Here is a 21617-nt window from a genome sequence, read left to right on the forward strand (position 1 = left end):
TTGCTTAAGGTTAAAATAAGTGTAATAATAGTTGTTAAATTAATTTAATATGAGCTGCATTTTCTTCTATGTTTACTGCCACCTTAGAAATATATTTGAAAAATGCAGCGAAAAAATTTAGATTTTCCAAAATAATAGTATATGAAATGTATTTACTTGTTTTAATTATATTCAACTAGAAAACTAAATTTAAAATAACTCTTAAATAGTTCTGTGTTCTAGTTATTAGAAAATCCAGCTTAAGAAATAATAAAAATAATTCTTCTGTTCCAATCAATTTACAAATATATATATCAAAATAATTATATATAAAAATAAATTATAATACGTAATCTTAATTGTAATTTATTTTAGAACATAAGAAAAAATAAACTTTTTTCCTTTAAGAAAATTCCAAGCATTTTATAAAATTAAAGAAATAACCAAACGATGGCAGATAATTTTATGTATTCAAAAATAATAAAGGAAAGTGTTGAAATCATTCCTTAATGAGTAATTAAGTTTACTACCGTAATCAAGCATTGTTTATGGCAAAGCCTTGTCCTTTTCTTATGCTTTAGAAAGGCTCATTGGAGTGACATGCTTGTGGTGTAATCTCTTATTAACCTTAATTGTTATACAATTTGTTATACTTTTTAGCCACTTATTAATACCACCATGTTGGTGAAAATAATGCAAACATTAAGCCTTTTTGTATTTTGGTAATAGGGACGTCTAAAGTAAAGCAAGCATTCCTTCAACAGCCCATTGGGGGGTCATGGAGGTTAAGGCAATGTTATGACCAACGTCATGATTGTGGCAATGCGGTCAGTACTGCCCACAAGGGTCACTGGGAATCGAACCCCAGTTCTTCACAATGAGAGGTCAGGGCCTTAACCACAGAGTCATTGCGGCTGTATAATGACATCTGGTGCATTAAAATTAGGCTTATTCTTTAGAAAAATTAACACCTAAAAAATTTTTTTTATTGATCTAATGCTTTATTTTGTTATTGTAAATTGTAGCTGAAAACTCTTCTACTCACCACTAAATGTTTTTCCCTTTTTTGAGGGAAATGAGGGCACAGGCAAGTGAGGTGTCAGATTTATTATTTATCATTGAATGGAGCAATACCAGACGGTTGAGATGATCGGACTCATTGTTTCCAAGTTGGAAGGGTTTTCTTTGCAAAAAGTACTAGTTTGTACTTGTGCCTGTTTACTCGTCTAACATTTTTTTTCTTCTTTTTGGCTGTCTAGACAAGTTAATTATTGTGTTTTATGTATTTTTTGACCCAGAACCGAATGAGAGTGTTCTCAAGACAATAGATCACATAGTTCAAAAGTTGCAAGAGTTTTTTTGTATAGAAACCTCCTTCGACATGTGCTTATTTATACACTTTACATTGCTTGAGGTCTATCTGAGCATGTAAAGTATAATTTCCGATGCAAGTTGCATGGATTCTGTGTTCAGCATGTGCAGTGGCATAGTTTTGATGTATATTTAGAGGGGGTTTATCTCCTTTTGACATATNATTTACGCTATATATATATATTAATTTTTCTTTAAATGTTTAAATTACAAAAAGTAATAATGAAATATTTTTTTTAAAAACTACATCCTACTTATACAATAGTCATTAATCAAGTAATGTATAATTTTGTAGGAGTCTTTTGTTCCCTAAAACTACGCTACTCAACATGCACAATTATCTACTTGCACTTATTTATGCATCTTGAATTGCTATACGGTCAAGTGAGGTATTAGTTATGTATCTTTTCTCGCTTAATCAAATTCGATTTCATGTGAAAAAATACGTTAGGAGCAATGTCTCACTTTTTCAGGTAGCTATATTCGATGCATAAAAAGATACAAGTATCAATCAGTACGTTTTGTTCTTAAAACCCTTATAACTTCTAAACTATTTGTCCGATTATCTCAGGACTGGTCTCGCTCAATTCACCAATCGGAAACAATGCCTTACTTATCTGTCTAGAAGAAATTCAATCCACTCCTTCACATCACCTCCATTTCCCACAAAAAGGGAGGAAGAATTTATAATAACCTAACAATGCTTTTTATAAAATAAATTAAAAAATTAGGTAATTTTTCTGTTTTTTTTTTTTTTTTTTTTTTTTTTTTTTTTTTTTTTTTTTTTTTTTGCAATAATTACTGGAGTAACCTTTAACAATTCAAAAATGTGTTTATTAAAAAAGATGATTAACTTGAGTACAATAATGAAGCGAATTTTCAATAAATACAGAATTAATGAAGAATACTGGTTATGAATATGTCACATGCAGAAGAAAAGGTCCTCTTCTCCATCAACTCTCTTCGTGAGATTCCTGAAATAAATATTTCAGTTATAAACTTTGAATAGCATTTATTCATAAAAATGCTGTGGGTCGCTGTTATTTTCAAGACAGCCCCAAAACATTTTAAAGATTTCGAGCGGTATGGTAGTAAGTTACTTTTTTCGAAGGGGACATTTTTTAATCTGTTTCGTAAGCATTGTTTACTTCTCATTATTAAGTATTCTCACTAGATGGCAGCATAATGCATAAAAAAGTTTATGAAATACGTATTCATCAAAAACGATCTCTTGAGATTTAAAGTGATGTGACTTATCATTATATTTTCCCTTGCCCACAAATGCATAATACATTCTTAAAGAAAAAAAATATCTGTTTTCGAAATTATTTGTTAGACATATATGTACTCAAACAAAAATCTTAAAATCATATCTTATTTTTTAGCCAATTTTTGAAAATTATTTTTGGATTATTTAGCTCTTCAGAGTTAAAAAAAATAAAACTTCAGTTTTTCCTGGATGTCCTAGAATGGAATCTATACGTATGAAAGGTAAACTGCCACCCCCCCTCCCCGAGAAAGAAAAAAAAATGGTTACATTTGGAACTTCATGATAGTTTTGGTCTGTGTTAATTGTACAAGCATATTGCTTAAACAAATATATACTAGACTTTTGTGCTTTAGTATCAGGCTAGGAACTGTGATAACTATTCCCAGGACTGGAGAACAAGAGCTAGTAGCCTTCGAGTTTTTAAAATAAAACAGCTATAAAATTATAAGTATACATCGATTTATAAAAACTTACTTTCATTTGTGAATTTCTCGTTTCAAAGGGTAGGAAAGCTGCAGCTATTCCAGATATAAATAGAATACCTGCCATTAAACACATTGCAATTATTGGACTTTCAACGATCAGAACCTGAAATAGAAATTAGGCAATTTTTACAGGAAGTAAACTTAATTTTTTTTAAAAATTATTTTATGTCATCCTCTTTATATGTGCATGTAATGCGTTGGTACTATTTTAAGTAAGGTACGACTTCTAGAGTGTTAACCTTGTTTTCAATTTATTGCCTTTTACATTTATTATAAAATTTAAAGTATTTTATTTTTTATTCCAAGACCCTGTCTTTCGAAGGGTTTACCGAAGGGTCGATATACTGGAGAAAATTACTTGATAGTGGTAAGTTTCGGTTATCATGAGTTGGCTGCGAGCAATAGTATCATGCCGAGTGATATGCCCAATATAGTTTATCTGTCTAATGGGATGAACTACAAAAAACGAGTTTTACTTTCTTCAATAACGTAAAGCCGCATAATTTAGCTATATTAATTGAAAAACGTAGTGGAAGAACCAGGTAAATGACATTTTCAGAACGAAAAAGAAATTGTGTCCGAACTAGTATTTCATTACAAATTTATTAGAAGGCAAAACTAATATTCCTTTGCTTTATTTTATTTACCACTGCCTAATTTGAAACAAAAATTGGTCAAGCATACTAAAAACTGATGTGGATTAGTTAAGATTACAGTGAAGGTAAAAACAGTTCTGTTACATTAAACATACCCATATTGATGCAACCGCTTTATGTTATTTCTTCTGATTCATTAATTCCCCTAAAAATTTCACCTACTTGGTTCTTCCATCAAGCTCTTTAATTGTGTCGATGCTTTTCAGTTTAGGAGCATGACTTCGTAGTGTTTCTCAATACTGATCTATTGATTCTTTGCTTATTTTTTATTCACCCCGTGTGAAGAACAAGTATTCAACTTGCTTATATATTCTTCATGCGCATATATATTTAATATCTCTTTGTTATTAATCTCAATTTTTGAGTCTCAAATTTTCTCTCAATTTTTGTCTCAATTTTGTGAGTCTCAATTTTTTTTTAAAAAATGGTGATCTGCAGATCTAAAAATGTTTGGAACTGTTTAGCTGGTCTTTTCTCAACTTAAATATGAATATATATTCAATTGGCACAATAAATGAAGATTTTCAGGGTAAATTAATTAAAATATGTATATTATCCATTATTTAATGTTTGTAAACCTTACTTACTTGTGCTATAAAAGGAACAATTAAGCCTCCAAGTCTACAGAATGCCGTTCCTGTACCAATGGCCAAAGCACGAACTGTAGTTGGAAAAGCCTTTTACCAAAAAAAGAATAAATAAATAAATAAAAATGCATATCAACTTAAATATTTTAGAATATTATTAAAAAAAAAGTTATGCTGTAATTCTTTAAAAAATGTTTTTTATAGACGTGATTTATACATTTCTTGAGTTTGTTGATTGTTTGTGCCTTAAGTTTGTATAGTGTTTATTTTATGAGTTAAAGAGAAATACCAAAATGAAATATAAAACATAAGCATTAATAATAAATAAAAAAAAATCATTTTTAAAATATTTAAATGGTTTTGAACTGCATATTTAAAATATTTAAACAAAATCATTTTGTAAAAACAGATCTATAACCTACTTTTTACATTATATTTATGAAAATTTACCAACAATAGATAAGGAGTATCGTTATATTTAGGACAGTTATTACGCATAATTAAAAAACGATCCTAAATAATCCGAACTTATTCACGCATTTACAAAATATAACATAGGTAAAAATTTATCTTTACTTTCGGAGCCTCTCTCGGAAAATTATAATCCTCACCTTTAGTTTTAAACTGGAAAAATGCTTTTAAGTAAACATTTTTGGTTATTGCAACATCTTTTTACTTACCTCACTTGTCATGATGTAATTTAGTTGAAAAATCGATACTAATATTGCTCTAACTCCAAAGAGGATAATTAAAATCAGAGTTTTCCTGCAATATAAATTGTAAACTTTAAAAATACGCATACATTTTTATAAAAAATTTACTACTTGCTAATTGTATAGCAAAATACATTTTTAAATAATATTCCAATTGATAAAAATTCTTTTAATTTTGCAAAATGATTCGAACTTGACTATTACAGTGACATTTTTGTCATGTCACTTAATTTTAGAGTTCATAAATCCAATGTTATTCCAACTCTTTTAACTTTTAATTCTTTTTCGTTAACTTAATGATTTCTCCCAGAAATATTTTTATGACACAGTTTTTGGCAACGATTTAATGTGCAAATGTTGTTTCTTAATCGCTTCCCTTAATAATTATCTTTAGAAACCTAGTCAAGAATAAATGAAAGTTGCGACGTTGGAGCAGAGGACGAATATATACCCCCTGAATAATTAAGGGATTTTAAAAAAGTCCCCATTAATATTTCAGATAAACAAAAAAAAGTTTCAGCAATCATTATTAATAGAGCTGTCGTGGCTTAGAGGGGACAAAGGGTTCGAATCCCGCAACCGGCACGCATTGACCACAGTGCTGACGTAAAATATCCTCAGTACAGTAGTAGACAGATCATGGGTTAGACTCGCCTTGCCATTAAACTAAACGTGGAGGTTTTCGTGGTTTTCCTCTTCATGTAACGCAAATGCGTGTTAGTTCCATCAAAAAGTCCTCCACGAGGACAAATTTCTCCCTATACTTGGTCCTGGAGTTGCGTTGTGTTCTGGATAGGGTTCAAAATTACAAGGCTTCGGAGTACATTAGTGGTAAACCCAAAATCGGGTCGTGTGTGCAACTACGGTTATAAAATGAAATAAAATCATTATCGATTTAAATTCTACTAAGTTAAAAACAAGTTATGGCATTTTTTAAATATAATCATATAGCAGATATTTAGCAAATGAAATAATTTTTTCCTTCATTTTTGAAGCTTTATGTAAAATTTTATCGAACCATTGCTTCTGTGTCTTCCTCAAGAATTGAATGCCTAAGACGTGCATGTGCACATCTCAATGTTAATTTGATCATATTTATAAATACATGCTCAAATTATTAGGTAATCATAGAAAAAACGTTGAATATTTATGCAATAAAAAAACATTAAAATATAACGAATCATTAATGAGGGAGATGGTTTTCAAACAATGAAACCTATTTGATTGTCTGATTAAATTGAGATGAGATTATTTGAAACACTTTTTAGTAGTCAAACTGGTTTCGGTTTTTCTTCAATAGTGATTCATCAGATTTTGATAAAATTATTTCCTTTCTTTGAATATTACTTTGCAATCCCATTTACATGTGTATTTTCAAGAAAGATGCAAATATACATATGCATNTATATATATATATATATTTAGGAAGGTGATTACGGAACACCCTGTATGTTTTAAGAAACTGTAAAAAATTCTTGCATAGAAAAATGATGAAATTGATGCTACAGATAGAGAAAAAATACTTACTGAGTTTTCAAAAGAAGCAGCAGCATCAATATACTGCTAATAATGCATGAGCCACTCAATAATGTCTTTCTACTCAAACATTCAACCAGAAAAGTATAGACAACAAGACCTAAAATACATAATGTAAAGTCATTTACAAATATTAAAAATTATAATCAAATTAGGACTTAAATTAGCATTAAAAATTAATAACTTTTTTTTTAGAAAAATTTCAAATGTACAAAAGGTATTACCTAATCGAAAACTTCATTTGCTTCAAAAATGTACAAATATGAAATAACAGTCGACTCGTTTCAAGCGTTTCAAAAATAGGCGCCCATTTTCAAGACTTGCCAAACGTGAATGTACAAAGGATAGTTAAGCATTATTTGTCACAAGGATTACTGAACATATAACACGACAGTCTTCTTTGGAAGAGTTATAAAACCTCTGTTTATTGTAAGAATATTCGGCATTTGTGCGTATAAATGAATAGATAATTTTATTTAATAACTAAGAATCAAATTTTGAGTATTGTAAGAAATTGCAAAGCAAGTAGGCAAATTTTAAAAAATAAATTGGTTCTATTCAGATCTAAAATGTGTGTTAGAACAGATGTTTTTAAATAACTAAAAATTGATTTTTAAGTTGGGTTTTGCTAAAACTAGCAACGGAAACAAATGAATTTTTTTTAAAAATATATTTTGATTCAGGCCTAAGGTGTATCTTTGCATAGATAATCTTTCTAAGTAACTAAGAATCGATAATTGAATTTTGTCGAAACTAGCGAAGAAAACTAATAAATTGTAAGAAATAAATTTGTTCTGTTTCGACCTAAATGTGTTTTAGAATAGATAATTGTATTAGGATACAAAAAATAGATTTTCTAGTTGTTGAATTTGTCAAACCTTACAACGAAAACAAAAGTTAAAAAATAAATTGCCTGCATTCAAATATACTTTGATAAGAACAAAATTTTTCTAATTCTTCCTTTTATATATTCTTTGCAAACAGAACAGTTTTCTCAAAATTACGCGATTACACCCCTTTTTCCCTCTTCGTTACTATGTTTTCTGTAAGTCTTGCTTTTTCTCCATGCAAATACCCTATCCTGCAATAATGGAAGAGACATTTTCAGTTTTTGATATTTTTTTTTGAATTTTTCAAAAAACACTTAAGGGAATGTTTTGTAAATTTAGAAGTATTTAGTTCATGCGATTTTTCATACTTTGCAATAACACTTTAAGCTTTCAGCGGGTTGAGAGACAAACAATAAATTACGAAAAAAAAAACTATTTTTGAACACCCCATGCTAGAAAATCAAGAAATAAGCTTGTAACTTGTATTGACTACTTAGATTGTAATTTGCAATGCATAAATTTCTGTTAATCTAGCTTAAATATTTATGCAGATATGAAAATTTTTATGAAGAAAAAAATCTACTTTTTTTGTCTTATGTATTTTTCCTATAACTTTAAAAATATTAAGTAAATTTAAACAGCATTTTTAAAGCAATTTAAAATTAATTACAAAAGTATTGCTTGAAAAAATTTTTAAAAAATGCGCAAGATATGAGCATTTGAAGTAGTTCTTTTGCACTGCACATGCGCGGTAAAAATTTCAATTTTTTTTTTTTAATATAATTTTGTAGTGAATCGTATTCGGCACTAATGGAAAAAAGCTGATTTAAATATCTTAATGTAAAAGGTTTAAAGCAATTTTCTGAATAGTTTTTGTACTTTTTAAAAGAAAGCTCAAAATAATCATGACTTTTCCACACTTTTCATTATGTAGTATTGCAAATTACACTACCCTATAAATACTGCAGAGCAGAAACAAAATTAAATATGTGAAAAACCCCTTATCGTTTTGAGCTTTGTTTTAAAAAGTACAAAAACTACTAAGAAAATTGCTTGAATTTTTTTACGCTTTTAAGATATTTAAATCAAATTTTTTCCATTATTTGCCAAATAATATGCCGAAGACTGAGAGGGGAAAACCGCGTAGTTTTGGGACATTTATTCTATTTACAAAAAATAAATAAGGATTCTCAAAGTATAAGTTGAACGCGATGATTACTAACCAATGTATAAAAATATTGAAAGGTCCTATTTTTTTCGAGACTCGTTATTTATTATTATTTTTTTCTTTCTTTCAATTTTACCTGGAAGTTCCGCTGAGCTTGTCCATAGCAAATCTATGTAGTTCTGTCTAGTATATTTTGAGCATGGTACTGCAGTCATCATATCTTCATAATAAGTTGTATGAGTACTGTTACTTTCGGAAACTAAATAAAAACAAGGAGATTTAGTTTTCATTTATATGATTATAACTGTATAAAAAGAATTCTAAAAAAAATTATCAAACAGCAGCAGTCGCCATAGAAATTCATGCAATGACGACGCATGCGCACTGTTTACTATTACTCTTGAACACAGTTGAAAAGTGTGATGACGTCTCAATAAGGAGAGCACGCCATCAAACCCAGAACAACACCCATTTTGCCAATAGGTAATAATAACTCGATGTAAGGAAGAAAAACATTAATGATAATGTATTACAAACAAATATCTAAAAAAAAAATTATTGTATCAGAATTAAAACACAAATTAATAGTTATAAGAGAAAAATTCGATGTGTTTCCTTACGAAGCTTTAACTTTATGTGAGCATTGATAATTTTTTTTATTTATTTATTTATCTATTTTCTACTTTCTTGTATAAAAGGATTACGACATTAAAATCGACTACGAAATATTCTTTCGATCAAATTTCCTGTTTATGGTTATCACTGTAAACATTTTATAGTTTGCATTCTTCAATTTAGGAAAAAAATTAGTTCGTTCTTTTAGACCGTTATTCTATACGGTGTTTCATAAACACCGTCCTTAATAAACATTTTTTAGAATCCTTATCAAAAATGGAAGGAAAAAAATCATACACATATTGGATCACTAATTAATATTTAACCCCGAAAAAAAAACGCTATCGAAATTGGACAAATCATAGTAGCGAAAGGCGAACGTCATAAACAAGACAGGTTTTTGATTGCAAGGGAGAAATAAAAGAGAAATAGAAAGGTGATCGAAAGAAATATTCTCTAGCTTCGTCTTCCAATTAAACCTGCTTTGATGTAAATCATACACGCTTTCCTCTATTGTGATTTGAGAGATTTCGATATCGTGTTTGTTTTTTCCATGCTTAAATATTTAATTTGAAGATATAAGAGGGAAGACCAGTTTACATTCATTTTTCACAGAAATGACTGTTGGATCGACATTTGTTGCTTTTTCAAGATTCCTAAGTTTTGACAAATTAATAACGTAGAAAATCGGTTCTCCTTGACAGTTATTACTAGTGAAGATGAACCTCTGAAGAACACTTCCTCTCCGCGCGTAGACTTAGATAACAAAGAAAAGCGCAATAGTGAACACAACAGGAATACGAGTAAGGAAGTATTGATTCAGGAGGAAATCCGAAGAAAAACGGTTCACCTTTCAGAAATGGAGGTGTATATAAATATAAATTTTGCAAATTCAAATACGAAAAAAAATAACTCCTTCTACACAAATTTTTCGTTCTTTTGTTGGGGATTCATGGATTAAGAGCACAATTGTGTATATACATACAAAAGATTAAGGAGTAAGAGAGCACAGAAGATATGAAAAGGCTTTAAGAATCTATTGAGTGAGACTTTAAGAAAAATGATAGTTTTTGACTGTTCAGTGGCCGAGTAACTGTACCAGAACGCAGATCTGCGTGGGAAACAACGAATTCCTATTCAATTTCAATACTAGTTACAAAATTCATCAACAGATGGCACTGATATGTAAAAAAAAAACATTGTTTTCCTCAATTATTTTACTTGGAACAATATGACAATGGATAACAAAGACAACGTATTGTTTTATAGTCAACAGCGCTATTTGAGGACAAACTTCGTAGCTAGTTTTGAAATTTAGTTTACTTAATTTCTTTAGCACATTTTTTTAAATTAATTTTTTTGGGCCCATGTCCAAGAGTTCGTGGGTTCGAACCCCGCCGGCTGAAGACTATCCCGTGTAGTAAAGTGACTGATGCACGTTAAATCTGTCGAGTCGCAAAAGTCCTCCATGTTCCCATAACAAATCAATACGTCTGGGGGTACTGGATTGGAGATCAATCGTTCTCTGATTCAGGTCAAAATTACGATCTGTGGATGAATGAATGGGTCCGCCCTATAAACGGGTGCGGCGTATGGGCAGAAGTCGAATTCTTGTCCATAGATGGCGCCACTGGAAAACAAGAACAATCGCACCCCCTCTGCCTAGACAGGCATACGTCAACAACAACAAACGTCTGTTATTTTTTATACAATCGGGAAATATCTTATTGTTAATGTCTAACGCAATATTTTTGACTAAAAGACTTTTCAATCATAAATTTATAACAAAAAAGTCTTACTTTTCATGAAACTTCCTTTTTGAATAAGAATAGGGCTTAAAAGGGCGACTCCAAAGTACGCAAATCCAACGGCAAACCTGAACATTAAAAGTATATATAATTAGTGTAAGTTAAGATTATTTACCTTTTGAAAAAATATATATATAAGGTCCTGCATGTGTATATATATATATAACAAAAAGTTTTTGTATTCATTTATAAAATATTTAATCTAGCTTAGTAAAAAAGATTGGTTTTTTTTTTTACCAAATATAGCAGAAAAATAAGGTTGTTCTCTTGTATTCTTTTCTGAAAAGGTCCCCAATGCGTCCTCTACTTTTACCATAACAAAAGTAAGCCAGCTGTCCATCGGGAAGAGATACATTGTTCATGTCCGCCATTTTCTTTAAGATTTTGTCTGCTTCCTCAGGTTTGTTACTCACTAAGAAGTATCTGGCACTTTCTGGATACCACTGTTAATAATATCAGAAACGACAAAAAATAAATTAATATGTGTTTGACGATATTGTGTTCCCTAAATCAGCGATTCCCGATTTTTTTACAGTTACGGAACACTAAATGATTATCTTTTGACTGAAATAAGTAAAATGAGTAGCTGTGAATCGACTTAATTATTTCAAAACTATACAATTTTTTCTTAAAAAATTATTTACCCCGAGAAATTAATCTTGAGTTGCCAGCGAGAAATGGAACAAACATCACAGAAAGGGACCAAGTCGAACGGTATAACTCATAGCCATACCCTGGCAAACATCTACATGTTTTTTTTTTCTTCTTAGTTTTTCCAGTTCAAAATCAATTTGTCGCCTAGGCGATTGCAGTTGGCGTGGCAGATCACAATGCAGAAATATCACGAAGAATGATATTGATCAAACTTCATTGATTATTATTAATAATAACCGGTTAATATAATAAATTCGCTTAAACTATTCACTTTAACCGGCTTATTTGGTTATTATAACTTGGTTATTATAACCCAAATCCATTTCGGGCAACTACTGCGTGCAATATTTGTGATGCCCTAACTGATTTCGGACAGGAGAAAAATTAACGTTTCTGTTTTATGAAGCCCGAGCAGAGTTCGTTTCTACTTTAGGGTACTTAATTCACTATTTTCCTTATAGATGGCATTAGTGGTCCTAGTTTTTCCCCGATTACGACTTCAGTCGAGGGCGGGAAAATGTGGGTTTGAAATGTGGATCTAGGGAGGGAAAAGATTTGTAAAATGCATGTATTGAAAATCATATTGTTGTGTTTTTATATTATATTATGCTAGTTATATTATATTTATTTTCAAAATTTTGTTTAATTTGCTCTAATTGAATAAGATGAGCGTGTAATCCATTACTTTTTTATGTATGTAAAATTTATAAATGCAGTATTTATTGCATTTAAAATTTTTTGTAATAGAAATACTATTTTATAACTTTTATAATAATATAAAGAAAAAAATTAAACAATCAAAAAAAATTTCCACTTTTTAATCCATTTTTCTGAAATATATGTCACTGTTACGGGGTTAATATTAACCGGTTAGCATTAATAATAACCGACTAATCACATTGACCGTAAAATATATATAAATAAATAAATAATGATTATAATTTGCTTACTTTAATTGCAATGATAACAATCAAAGATGGTATAGCAGCACATCCTAGTAGTATTCTCCAGTTATCCAGATATTCCATAACTACCCATGCCAGCAGAATAACACCCACAGTACCAACAGACCAGAAATACTAAATTAAGATAGATACGCAATTTAAATATCTACACTATATTTCTTGTTAGAATAATCATAGCATAATTTTTTGAGCATTTTAAAACACAATGTTTAAAAAAACGTGATTTAATCAAATATTTATAAAATGCTATCTAGTTTCTAATGAATTACATATCGCCATTAATAAGGCAAAATATTAGGAACAGAACGTTAACATCACATCAATGGTGGGTGCTTTAGATTAGTAGTCGTCAAACGGTGGTTTGCGGAGGAATTAACAAAAGAGGCTTTTTGCTTTGGTAGTCAGAAGAACAAAATTGCCACTGGATTGTAACAAACCATACTACAGAAGAAAGCGACACTCGAAACAACTATATCGTTAAAAAGTATTGTAACTGGGTTTTACCAAATGTAGCAGAAAAATAAGGTTGTTCTCTTGTATTCTTTTCTTGGAAGGGCACCAATATACTTCCCCTTCTTTTACCTAAACAAAAGTAGACTGGAAAAAAAAGTTGTTTATCGGGAAGAGATATTCTGTTCATATCCGCCATTTTCTTTTTTAACTGCAGAGGAAAACTGCATTTGAAATGTGTTTATTATAAGCATTTTCAAGTCACATCCGGTAATCCGATTGATTTTGTCGTTTTTCATCCCACTTTACTGACTAGTGATAAAAAACATTTAGACTACGCATTTTATTCCTTCTCACTTAAATATTATTTCGTGACTTTTAATAAGAATACTTTTGCACTTAAAATTTGACAAGGAATATAAAATATATGTATTAAAGGCAGTGATTATAGAACATTCCATCTATTCTTTAATAACAGATAAATACAAAAAGAATTTAGCATAGATTTAAAAAAATATTTTGGGCCTCTGGCAGCTACAAGATTACGATACCTGTTTTCTATAGTTCTTAAATCGGTGTAGTATAATGGTGATTCTCACGAAACATGACAATTCACTGTCCCTTGCTCCGAGATCTAATACTATAATACTAAAAGAACTTTTTTTCAAAAAAAAAATAATAAATAGCATTGCTGTTAGCATTTTAAAATGACTTTGCACTAGCATTGACTGTTTTGTATACTTAAAAAATTTAGTTGAATATCAAAATGTCATTTTCCTGGCATGTCCCAAACAATATTTCCAATAATAACTAGCTTCAAAACTTCCCATACATTTTCAAAATCTATTTTTTTTATCTTATCCTATGTAAGCATTTCTAGAATATGCGCAGAGGGTATTGTTTACTAAAACTTCGTTTAAAATAATTTTTCTGTCAATAATTTGTTTGTCCCATGAAAATCTGTCATTTTCCTGGCTACTTTTATTTAGTGATTTATAACCAAAATAGATAGTGCCAGGAATCAATATCTGATGTTAATAGATTGATTAGATACCCACCTATCTGAACATGTCTTGTTACATGAATAAAGAACCAATTTTCCGGCTCAAAATCTATTTCAAACAATTTTTCAAGGGGAGTAGATTTTTATGCTGTCACTTTCCTGGCTTCGTGAAATCCTTAATAACAAAAACTACATAGATTTATCTGAGTTATTTTAAGAAATACTATTGTTTTCTGCAGAATATAAACGTCTTCGGCCAAAATATTAAATTAAAGTAAAGTTATATGCTATATATATGAGCAATTCTACAAATAAACGCCAATTAGGCGGCCAAAAAAAAAATAAAAATTTTTTGAGGGGGCACACTATTTCTAAATGAATTTTCTTCTTTTTTGCACCCTAAAAAGNTCCCCCCCCCAAAAAAAAACATTTAATTTTTGTTTGGCCGCCTAATTTGCGTTTATTTGTAGAATTGCTCATATCGTCGCCTTGAAACTAACCGTAGTAAATCGAAAAATGAGATATTTGGGTCATTTTGAGTAAAAAAAAAATCACCCTTTTAGAGAAACAAAGTGTTATCTTCATAGTTCCATAAAATTAATTTAGAGAGCAGATAAATCGTTATCGCATTGACGCGATTAGCATTAGCGCGGAAAGTTAAAAAATTGCTCTCCTGAAAAACTTGTTTTTTTGAGTTACCACGGTTTAGTTTCAAAGCTACGATATGAGCAATTCTACAAATAAACGCCAATTTTTATACTAAAATATAATATTATAGTATGAAATCTCTATAAATACATTTTAGAGAGTATAATAATATTATATTTATGTAAAAATCGTTTTATCTGAATAAATGGCTCAGATTTATTTGAGTATGTCAGAAAGAGTATGTCACATTTAAAGTATGTCACAAAGAAAAAGTTTCATGTTCACGATTTTTTCTTGCCTTTTTAGGGTGTAAAAAAGAAGAAAATTCATGTAGAAATAGTGTGCCCCCCAAAATTTTTAAAATTTTTTTTTGGCCGCCTAATTGGCGTTTACTTGTAGAATTGCTCATATATATATTATATGTTATATGTTATATATAAAATTTTAAGCTATTTTGAAGTTCCGAATCGTCATGTTTCGTGAGAATTACCCATAAATGACTTAAGAGCATTTATATTTTTATACTTAAAATAATTGAAAGAGGTATAAAGGTCTAACAAATAAAAAAAATACTTTCGATGAATCATAAAATTACTTTGAAACAATAAATGTTAGCTTTTATTTCCATTACTTTCGAAAAATACCAAAAATTACTTAAATATTCTATTAGTTTAATAAAAGTGGGGAAGGATAGAAAATTACTCACACACAAGAAAAAAGCCACTCTCCCCCGAACATTTGCAGGGCAGTATTCACTGTATAAAGTTAGTCTGAAATAGAATTATTTATATATTGCAGGAAGTGATTATTTAATAAGTTAATTAACAAATATGCGAGGTCGCTCGTAATTATCTTTCTATATTTGACTCGTAATAACAGCTAGATAATATAAATAAGGTAGGTTCTGTGTTGCTTGCTTATATTCTGGAAATAAATATTTGTTTACTATTTGCTTGTTAGCAATTAAGTGATTTTGTGGTGAACGTATCTACTGTTCGAACCCATGTATTTTTCTACTAAACGTACCTTCTATTTGAACCAACATACTAATGAACGCACCTTCTCTTTTTCTACTGAACGTACCTACTCTACGAACAGACTTATTTTTCTGCTGAGAATACCTACTGTATGAAGCTGCGTATTTTTTTGCTAAACGTACCTTCTTTATGATCTTATATATTTTGTACCGAAAGTACCCTCTGTACGAGTTTACGTGTTTTTCTATTTCACGTACATTCTGTACGATCTTACGTATTTCCTACTGAACCTACATACTGTACGTTCCTGCGAATTTTCTACTGAATATGCCTACGATACGATCCTTGCTTATTTTTCTGCCGAGCATACCTACTGTAGGTACCTATGCATGAACTTACCTACTTTACGAGCCTACGTAATTTCCTGATAAACGTGCATTTTGTACGATCCTGCGTATTTTTCTACTTAATGTACCTTTCGTACACTTCTAAATACTTACTGATGAGCGTACCTACTGTACTATCCTGTATATTTTCTACCTAATGTACCTACTATGCAAACCTATGTATTTTTTTCTGAACGTGTCTACTGTATGAACCTACGTATATTTCTGATGAAAGTACTTACGATTATTTCGAGTTTGCAACAAGTGTAGTAAAACAGAAACTACTTCGCAGCATTTGATTGATTGCGTTAACTTGGTATGACATACTGAAGAGACTTATGAGCATGTTTTGGATATATTTAAGGTGAATGAACTCGTCCCATCTGATCCAGATCAGAAGGATACGTATAGTGCGGCTTTCAGGAGAACTTCTCCAGACTGAAAGTCTGGGGCTGTCTGCTGCTATGGTAACAAGAGAGAGCACATTTCTAATGGGAGTGAAATGGAGGAAAGAAGGTGGCGATTGGTTTTTCTCAGGATGACTTACACTAGGATTAAGACAAAACTATTCACCCCACACCCCTATTCGAAGTGACCTTTCCTCGTTACCATAGTACCCACCACCACGCGAGGTGGGTGTCTAGAGGAGTTCTCCCGAAAGTCGCACTATATCATCACAGTACGAGTTTACTTATTTATTTACTTATTTATTTTTTAATATGCAGTTTAACGAAGACAAAAATCGCAGTTGAATTTGGCAGTGGAAATATTACTTTATTTACATCGCGCTAGGGCTGCACAATGGGCGATTGGCGACTGTCTGGGAAACGTTCCTGAGGATCATTTGTAGACATGCTATCACAATTTTGATCTTCTGCAGAGGGAATGGCTCTCTCGCTTCAGTATCTAGACGAACTCCACACGAAGTTGAGCACTCTACTGTAGAATAGCTTAACGAGGACTGATACTGCGCACCCTCGATTTTTTCAAATGGATCAAAGAGGTCACCCACCCGATCATTGACCGCAACTATAGCAATGCTCGTCTTCGGTGATCTGCTGGGAACCGTGTCCTACGACCAGTCCACTGTGGGGCCGGTAGATTTTGAAAACAGTGCTAAGTTATGTTGAAGCGTTTCAAAATAAAATAGGACTATCGCTAACAAGATTTATTCGAGAAGAACATAAAACCTGCATTTAAAGAAATTTGGACATCAACTAACAATAGAAATAAGCTATAATATTAAATTCTTCCCATAGCACTTTTTCAACTTACAAAGATAAAAAATTAAATAATTTACTAAGAGTTTAAAAATTTACTAAGATCCTCAGTATTCAATTTACACGAACCAAGACAAAATATGTGTACAATTTTGAATAGTACAGTGCGCGAAATGAAAAAAACGGACCACCTGGAATAACTTTTTTTTTAATGATCAGATCTTCACGTTCTAGTACTCAAAGTTAATGATTTGAGGAGATAACCTCAAATATGCTAATTATTTAGCTCAGGCGATATTTTTTGACTTTCTAAAATCTGACACAAAAACGTACTTTCTCTAAATAAACGTGCCGTTTATTTTTTAATTTTTTTTAATTTTTTTTTTTTATTGATGGATTAAGTTTCTTACTCCAAATATAGAGGATACCCGCAATTTGGGAGGTGTGGTCTCAATAGTTCGGCCAGGAGAACGGTCCCAAGGTTTGGACAAAGAATATATAGGGGAGCTATTAACTTATATATTCTTTTTTAACTTATATATATAACTTATATATTCTTTGTTATTCTTTGTAACTTATATGTTCTTGTCTTAACCTATATATTCTTTGGTTTGGATCCGTAAACATTCACTTTACTTTTTGCGTACTTCGTCATATCTCGAGAACTTTTTAAACGAATTGGAAATTTTTTGCATGCAATTATAAAATTCGTTTATCCTAAGATAAATTTTTTATTAAAAAACTCTTACTAAATATTTATTTTTTCTTATTATTTTATTTAATAATAAGTCAAAAAAATTTTGAAGTTTTAGGTAAACAATTTTTCACAAAATTTTAAAGAATGTAACCTTATATGGCAAAATGCAAAATTTTAGTAAAATCGGTTGAATAGTTCCTGAGAAATCAAATTTTAAAAACATGACCTTTTAAGACTTTGATTTCTTTGGTTCGACCGGTTTCACTCAAATTTGGTATTTTGCAATGTAAGAATATTGTATACCTTACTATTCAAAATTTTTTCGACTATTGTTAAATAAAATAATAATAAATAATTACTAAAAGTTATTTTTTGCATAGAATTATGTTTGGATAAACGATTTTTATAATAGTGCGCAGATTTTTTTAAATTCGTATAAAAAGTTCTGAAGATATGGACGCAAAACCTAAAATTAACATTAAGGGGTCCAGGTCTTAACTTTGGACCACTCTCCTGTATAAATTATTGGGACCATACTTCCCATATTGTGGCTACCCTCTCTATATTTTTCTTGGGGGAAGGGGTCAGAAATCAATCTAAAAATGTTTATTTTACAGAAGAAGTCCGTTTTTGTGTCTGATTTCGTAACTTAAATTATCGCTGGCAGTAATTAATTAGTATATTTGAGGCTGCCCCATCGAATCATTGAGTCCTAGAATATGAAGACCCGATCATTTAATCAAAAATCATTCAGGGTGGTACTTTTTTTGCGAGCTGTTTTCTTGGTAGGTAGTTTGTTGATATGATTTTATGATACATTATATGTATCCAAATAATCTCAATAAAAATATAGAAGTTCATTCTTTTAATTCTGCGGCAGAAATATATTCATAATATAAGTTTTAAAATGCATTACATATCCATTCTTTTAATGATATGGCAGAAATATATTTGTATCATAAGTTACAAAATACATCATTTTTAAAATATATGTCCCACTTTTATGCATGGACTATTTCCACTTTCTCTTTTACATTTAAGCGGTAAGGTTTATTTCGAAACATTTAACATAACATGTTTTTATAATCTGCATTATTAAAATTAGCATCAACATTAATTTATTTTGGCAATAACAATAATTATCATCATCATAACAGTATACACCAATAACAGTAATTACTGTTGGTTCATTTCTGAAAAAAAATTGTGAGTGCAACTCTGAGCATTGCTCTATTATATGAATATTGCAACTATGAGTACATTAAATAAGCATATTTTGGACCCCTTCCATTTTTTGCTGACAAGGATGTCAGCAAACATAAGCAAAACACAAACTTTTTCCTGTCTCAAGTAAGAAGGTCGCAAAACCCTATGTTTTTAGTCTTATCCCTGGTTTCCAATCTACTTTTAGCATTAAATTTAAATAGAAGTATAAATTTGAACAAGATAAAAGATTTACGTTTTAATTTATTTGACAAAATTTTGAATAGGTCATTATTTAGAAACGTTTTGCAATTCCCTTCCGCGGGAATAAAACGTTCGATCCCTAAAACTCCTGAATGTAAATGTTTTCCAACTTTTTATGACTCTAAACTTCCCTTTCATTTGAAATCGTTCCAATTGTAATTCTTTTTCACTTATATTTTCATTATTACATTTTGAAAACAATGGGATTTCGTAGTCTTACTTAAGTATTGCTTGTACTCCATCTATTTTTTCAGCAAAATTAAATAAATCACAACAACCCCCATAGATGTTTACGTAATATTTGGACGGCCCCTATCCAGTTTAGATATATGCACGTTGGCGGGTTTTCATGCGCATAGTTTAGTAATTTTTAAAGTTACACAGAAGTCAAGGGGACTCCTCATTGAAAAAGAATCCGTATTTACATACACGAAGAGAAAAAAATCTCCCAATTTCATCTGGTTAATTTCTCGTCGACACAATAGACAGTGCCAGCACAGAAGTTCTCGGTATATATTTATATAGAAGTTCATGGTTACTTGTGAGTGTTAATAAAAAAAAACTTACCCCTGTCCAACACCACCTAGAGCGAATCCTACTAAAGCTCTGAGTACAACCATCCAAGTGTAGGAAGGAGAAGCTGCACTAGACACCCCGAGAATAAAAATCATGATGGACGACAAACCGAGGCACTAGAGACAATATTACAAACAAATTATCTTATTCAGGATTCACAAAATCTTTATAATGTAATAAATATTTTCATGAAACCTAACTTTTTTAATAGTTAAATATCAGGTTTTAACAATAATCAATTCAAACAATTGGATTAATATTTAGGATGGTACACTATATGGACTAGGACACTAAGGATACAAAATATTTATTACATGTAAAATATTTTCATGAAACAAATGAACTATAGATTCAAGATATAGATAATAACAGAGCTACATCCCTGTTATCATTGTTGTATTCAGCTTTAATAATGCAGTTACGAGCCATAATATGTTATAAAAAGGTTTTATAGTTAGGCTGGTGGTTATATCAGTTCACATCCCCACTCCACAAGGGAGGGGGTGTGGAAAAATTTCCGGATGGTTCCGGTAGATGCTTATTGGAACATGTTTTTCAGCAAGAGACATGCGAAAATCATCGGTCTCGAAATTAAAAACTTACAAATTTTGATGTAAACAGGTTCCAATCGTACATACCTTTGTAACTCTACGCATAATGGAAAATCATTTAATGCTTCATAATAGGGAAGTGAAAGAGGAACAAGATTCTGAAAATAACTCCTCCTTTGAAATATAGATCCAATTATGATTAGTAGTTGGTCGCAATTAAAATGTAAGCATTTATTTCTTTTAAAATTTGTTACTTGAACTAAAGAAAAAGTCAAGAATCAATTTTTTTTCTTCAAAATTTAAGAAACTGCTAACAAGGGATAGCGGGAACGCCACTGGATTGGAAAATCGCATTCCGGGCATTCTTACCCTTCTGGTTCAATAAGTGACCCTGCGTATTTTATGTTTTTACCCTTTTGTGGTGAGCAACCTTTTAAGAAGCCTTTTCTTGCAATAAAAAATAGAAGTGGTAAGTAAAATATTTCAATTGAAATATCTATTTGTAGACAGAATTAAACATATAATTATGTCTATAATAAGATACTTTTAATACAATAATGCAATGTCTACAAAAAGATACTCATGATAGAATTGTTTATAATCGGATCTTATTCTCCTTTTTTAACGCTACAGCTCACAGTGAGCCTTGATTTCTTGTAAATTTTTACTAACCTTTCTGCTTTTAACCCTATGTGGATTTGGAGTATTGCTATTTTTGTAATAGCACTTTTTTAATCATTGCAATAATTGTGGTCTACGTTCCTAATTCAAAATCTGGACAAACGAATTCTATAACTGTGTGCCAACAGTTTTCGACTCCCGATGGCTGAGCGTTTCGTGCTATCGTGCCACAGGTCCTGGGTTCGATCCTCGGGCCGGGCAAGGTTGACTCAGCCTTTCATCTCTTCAGTGGGCCGATAAATGAGTACCAAGCATGCTTGGGAACTAAACACTGGGGGTTTCGCGTTCGGCTGACAGTCTAACCGGAACTGCTCCTGCAACCCG

At 30.8% G+C, this 21617-nt stretch overlaps 1 protein-coding gene across 5 annotated transcripts in view; it reads right to left on the minus strand.

The window, feature by feature from the left end:
• Window positions 1-2162: 2162 nt before the first annotated feature.
• LOC107438189 (synaptic vesicle 2-related protein) overlaps window positions 2163-21617 on the minus strand; it is an 80239-nt gene continuing 60784 nt past the window's right edge. For all 5 annotated transcript variants that reach the window (XM_071180652.1, XM_071180656.1, XM_071180653.1 and 2 more), the window contains 11 exons: window positions 20053-20177; window positions 15445-15508; window positions 12623-12751; window positions 11256-11461; window positions 11010-11086; window positions 8732-8854; window positions 6589-6697; window positions 5029-5113; window positions 4349-4438; window positions 3095-3208; window positions 2163-2324 (listed from right to left, as the gene is read on the minus strand). In XM_071180652.1, the coding sequence (XP_071036753.1) occupies window positions 2304-2324; window positions 3095-3208; window positions 4349-4438; window positions 5029-5113; window positions 6589-6697; window positions 8732-8854; window positions 11010-11086; window positions 11256-11461; window positions 12623-12751; window positions 15445-15508; window positions 20053-20177 (1143 nt within the window). In that variant the 3' untranslated portion in view covers window positions 2163-2303. The remainder of the gene's footprint in view (window positions 2325-3094; window positions 3209-4348; window positions 4439-5028; window positions 5114-6588; window positions 6698-8731; window positions 8855-11009; window positions 11087-11255; window positions 11462-12622; window positions 12752-15444; window positions 15509-20052; window positions 20178-21617) is intronic.

The sequence above is a fragment of the Parasteatoda tepidariorum genome, chromosome 5 (genome assembly GCF_043381705.1).
Source record: "Parasteatoda tepidariorum isolate YZ-2023 chromosome 5, CAS_Ptep_4.0, whole genome shotgun sequence".
NCBI lineage: Eukaryota > Metazoa > Arthropoda > Arachnida > Araneae > Theridiidae > Parasteatoda > Parasteatoda tepidariorum.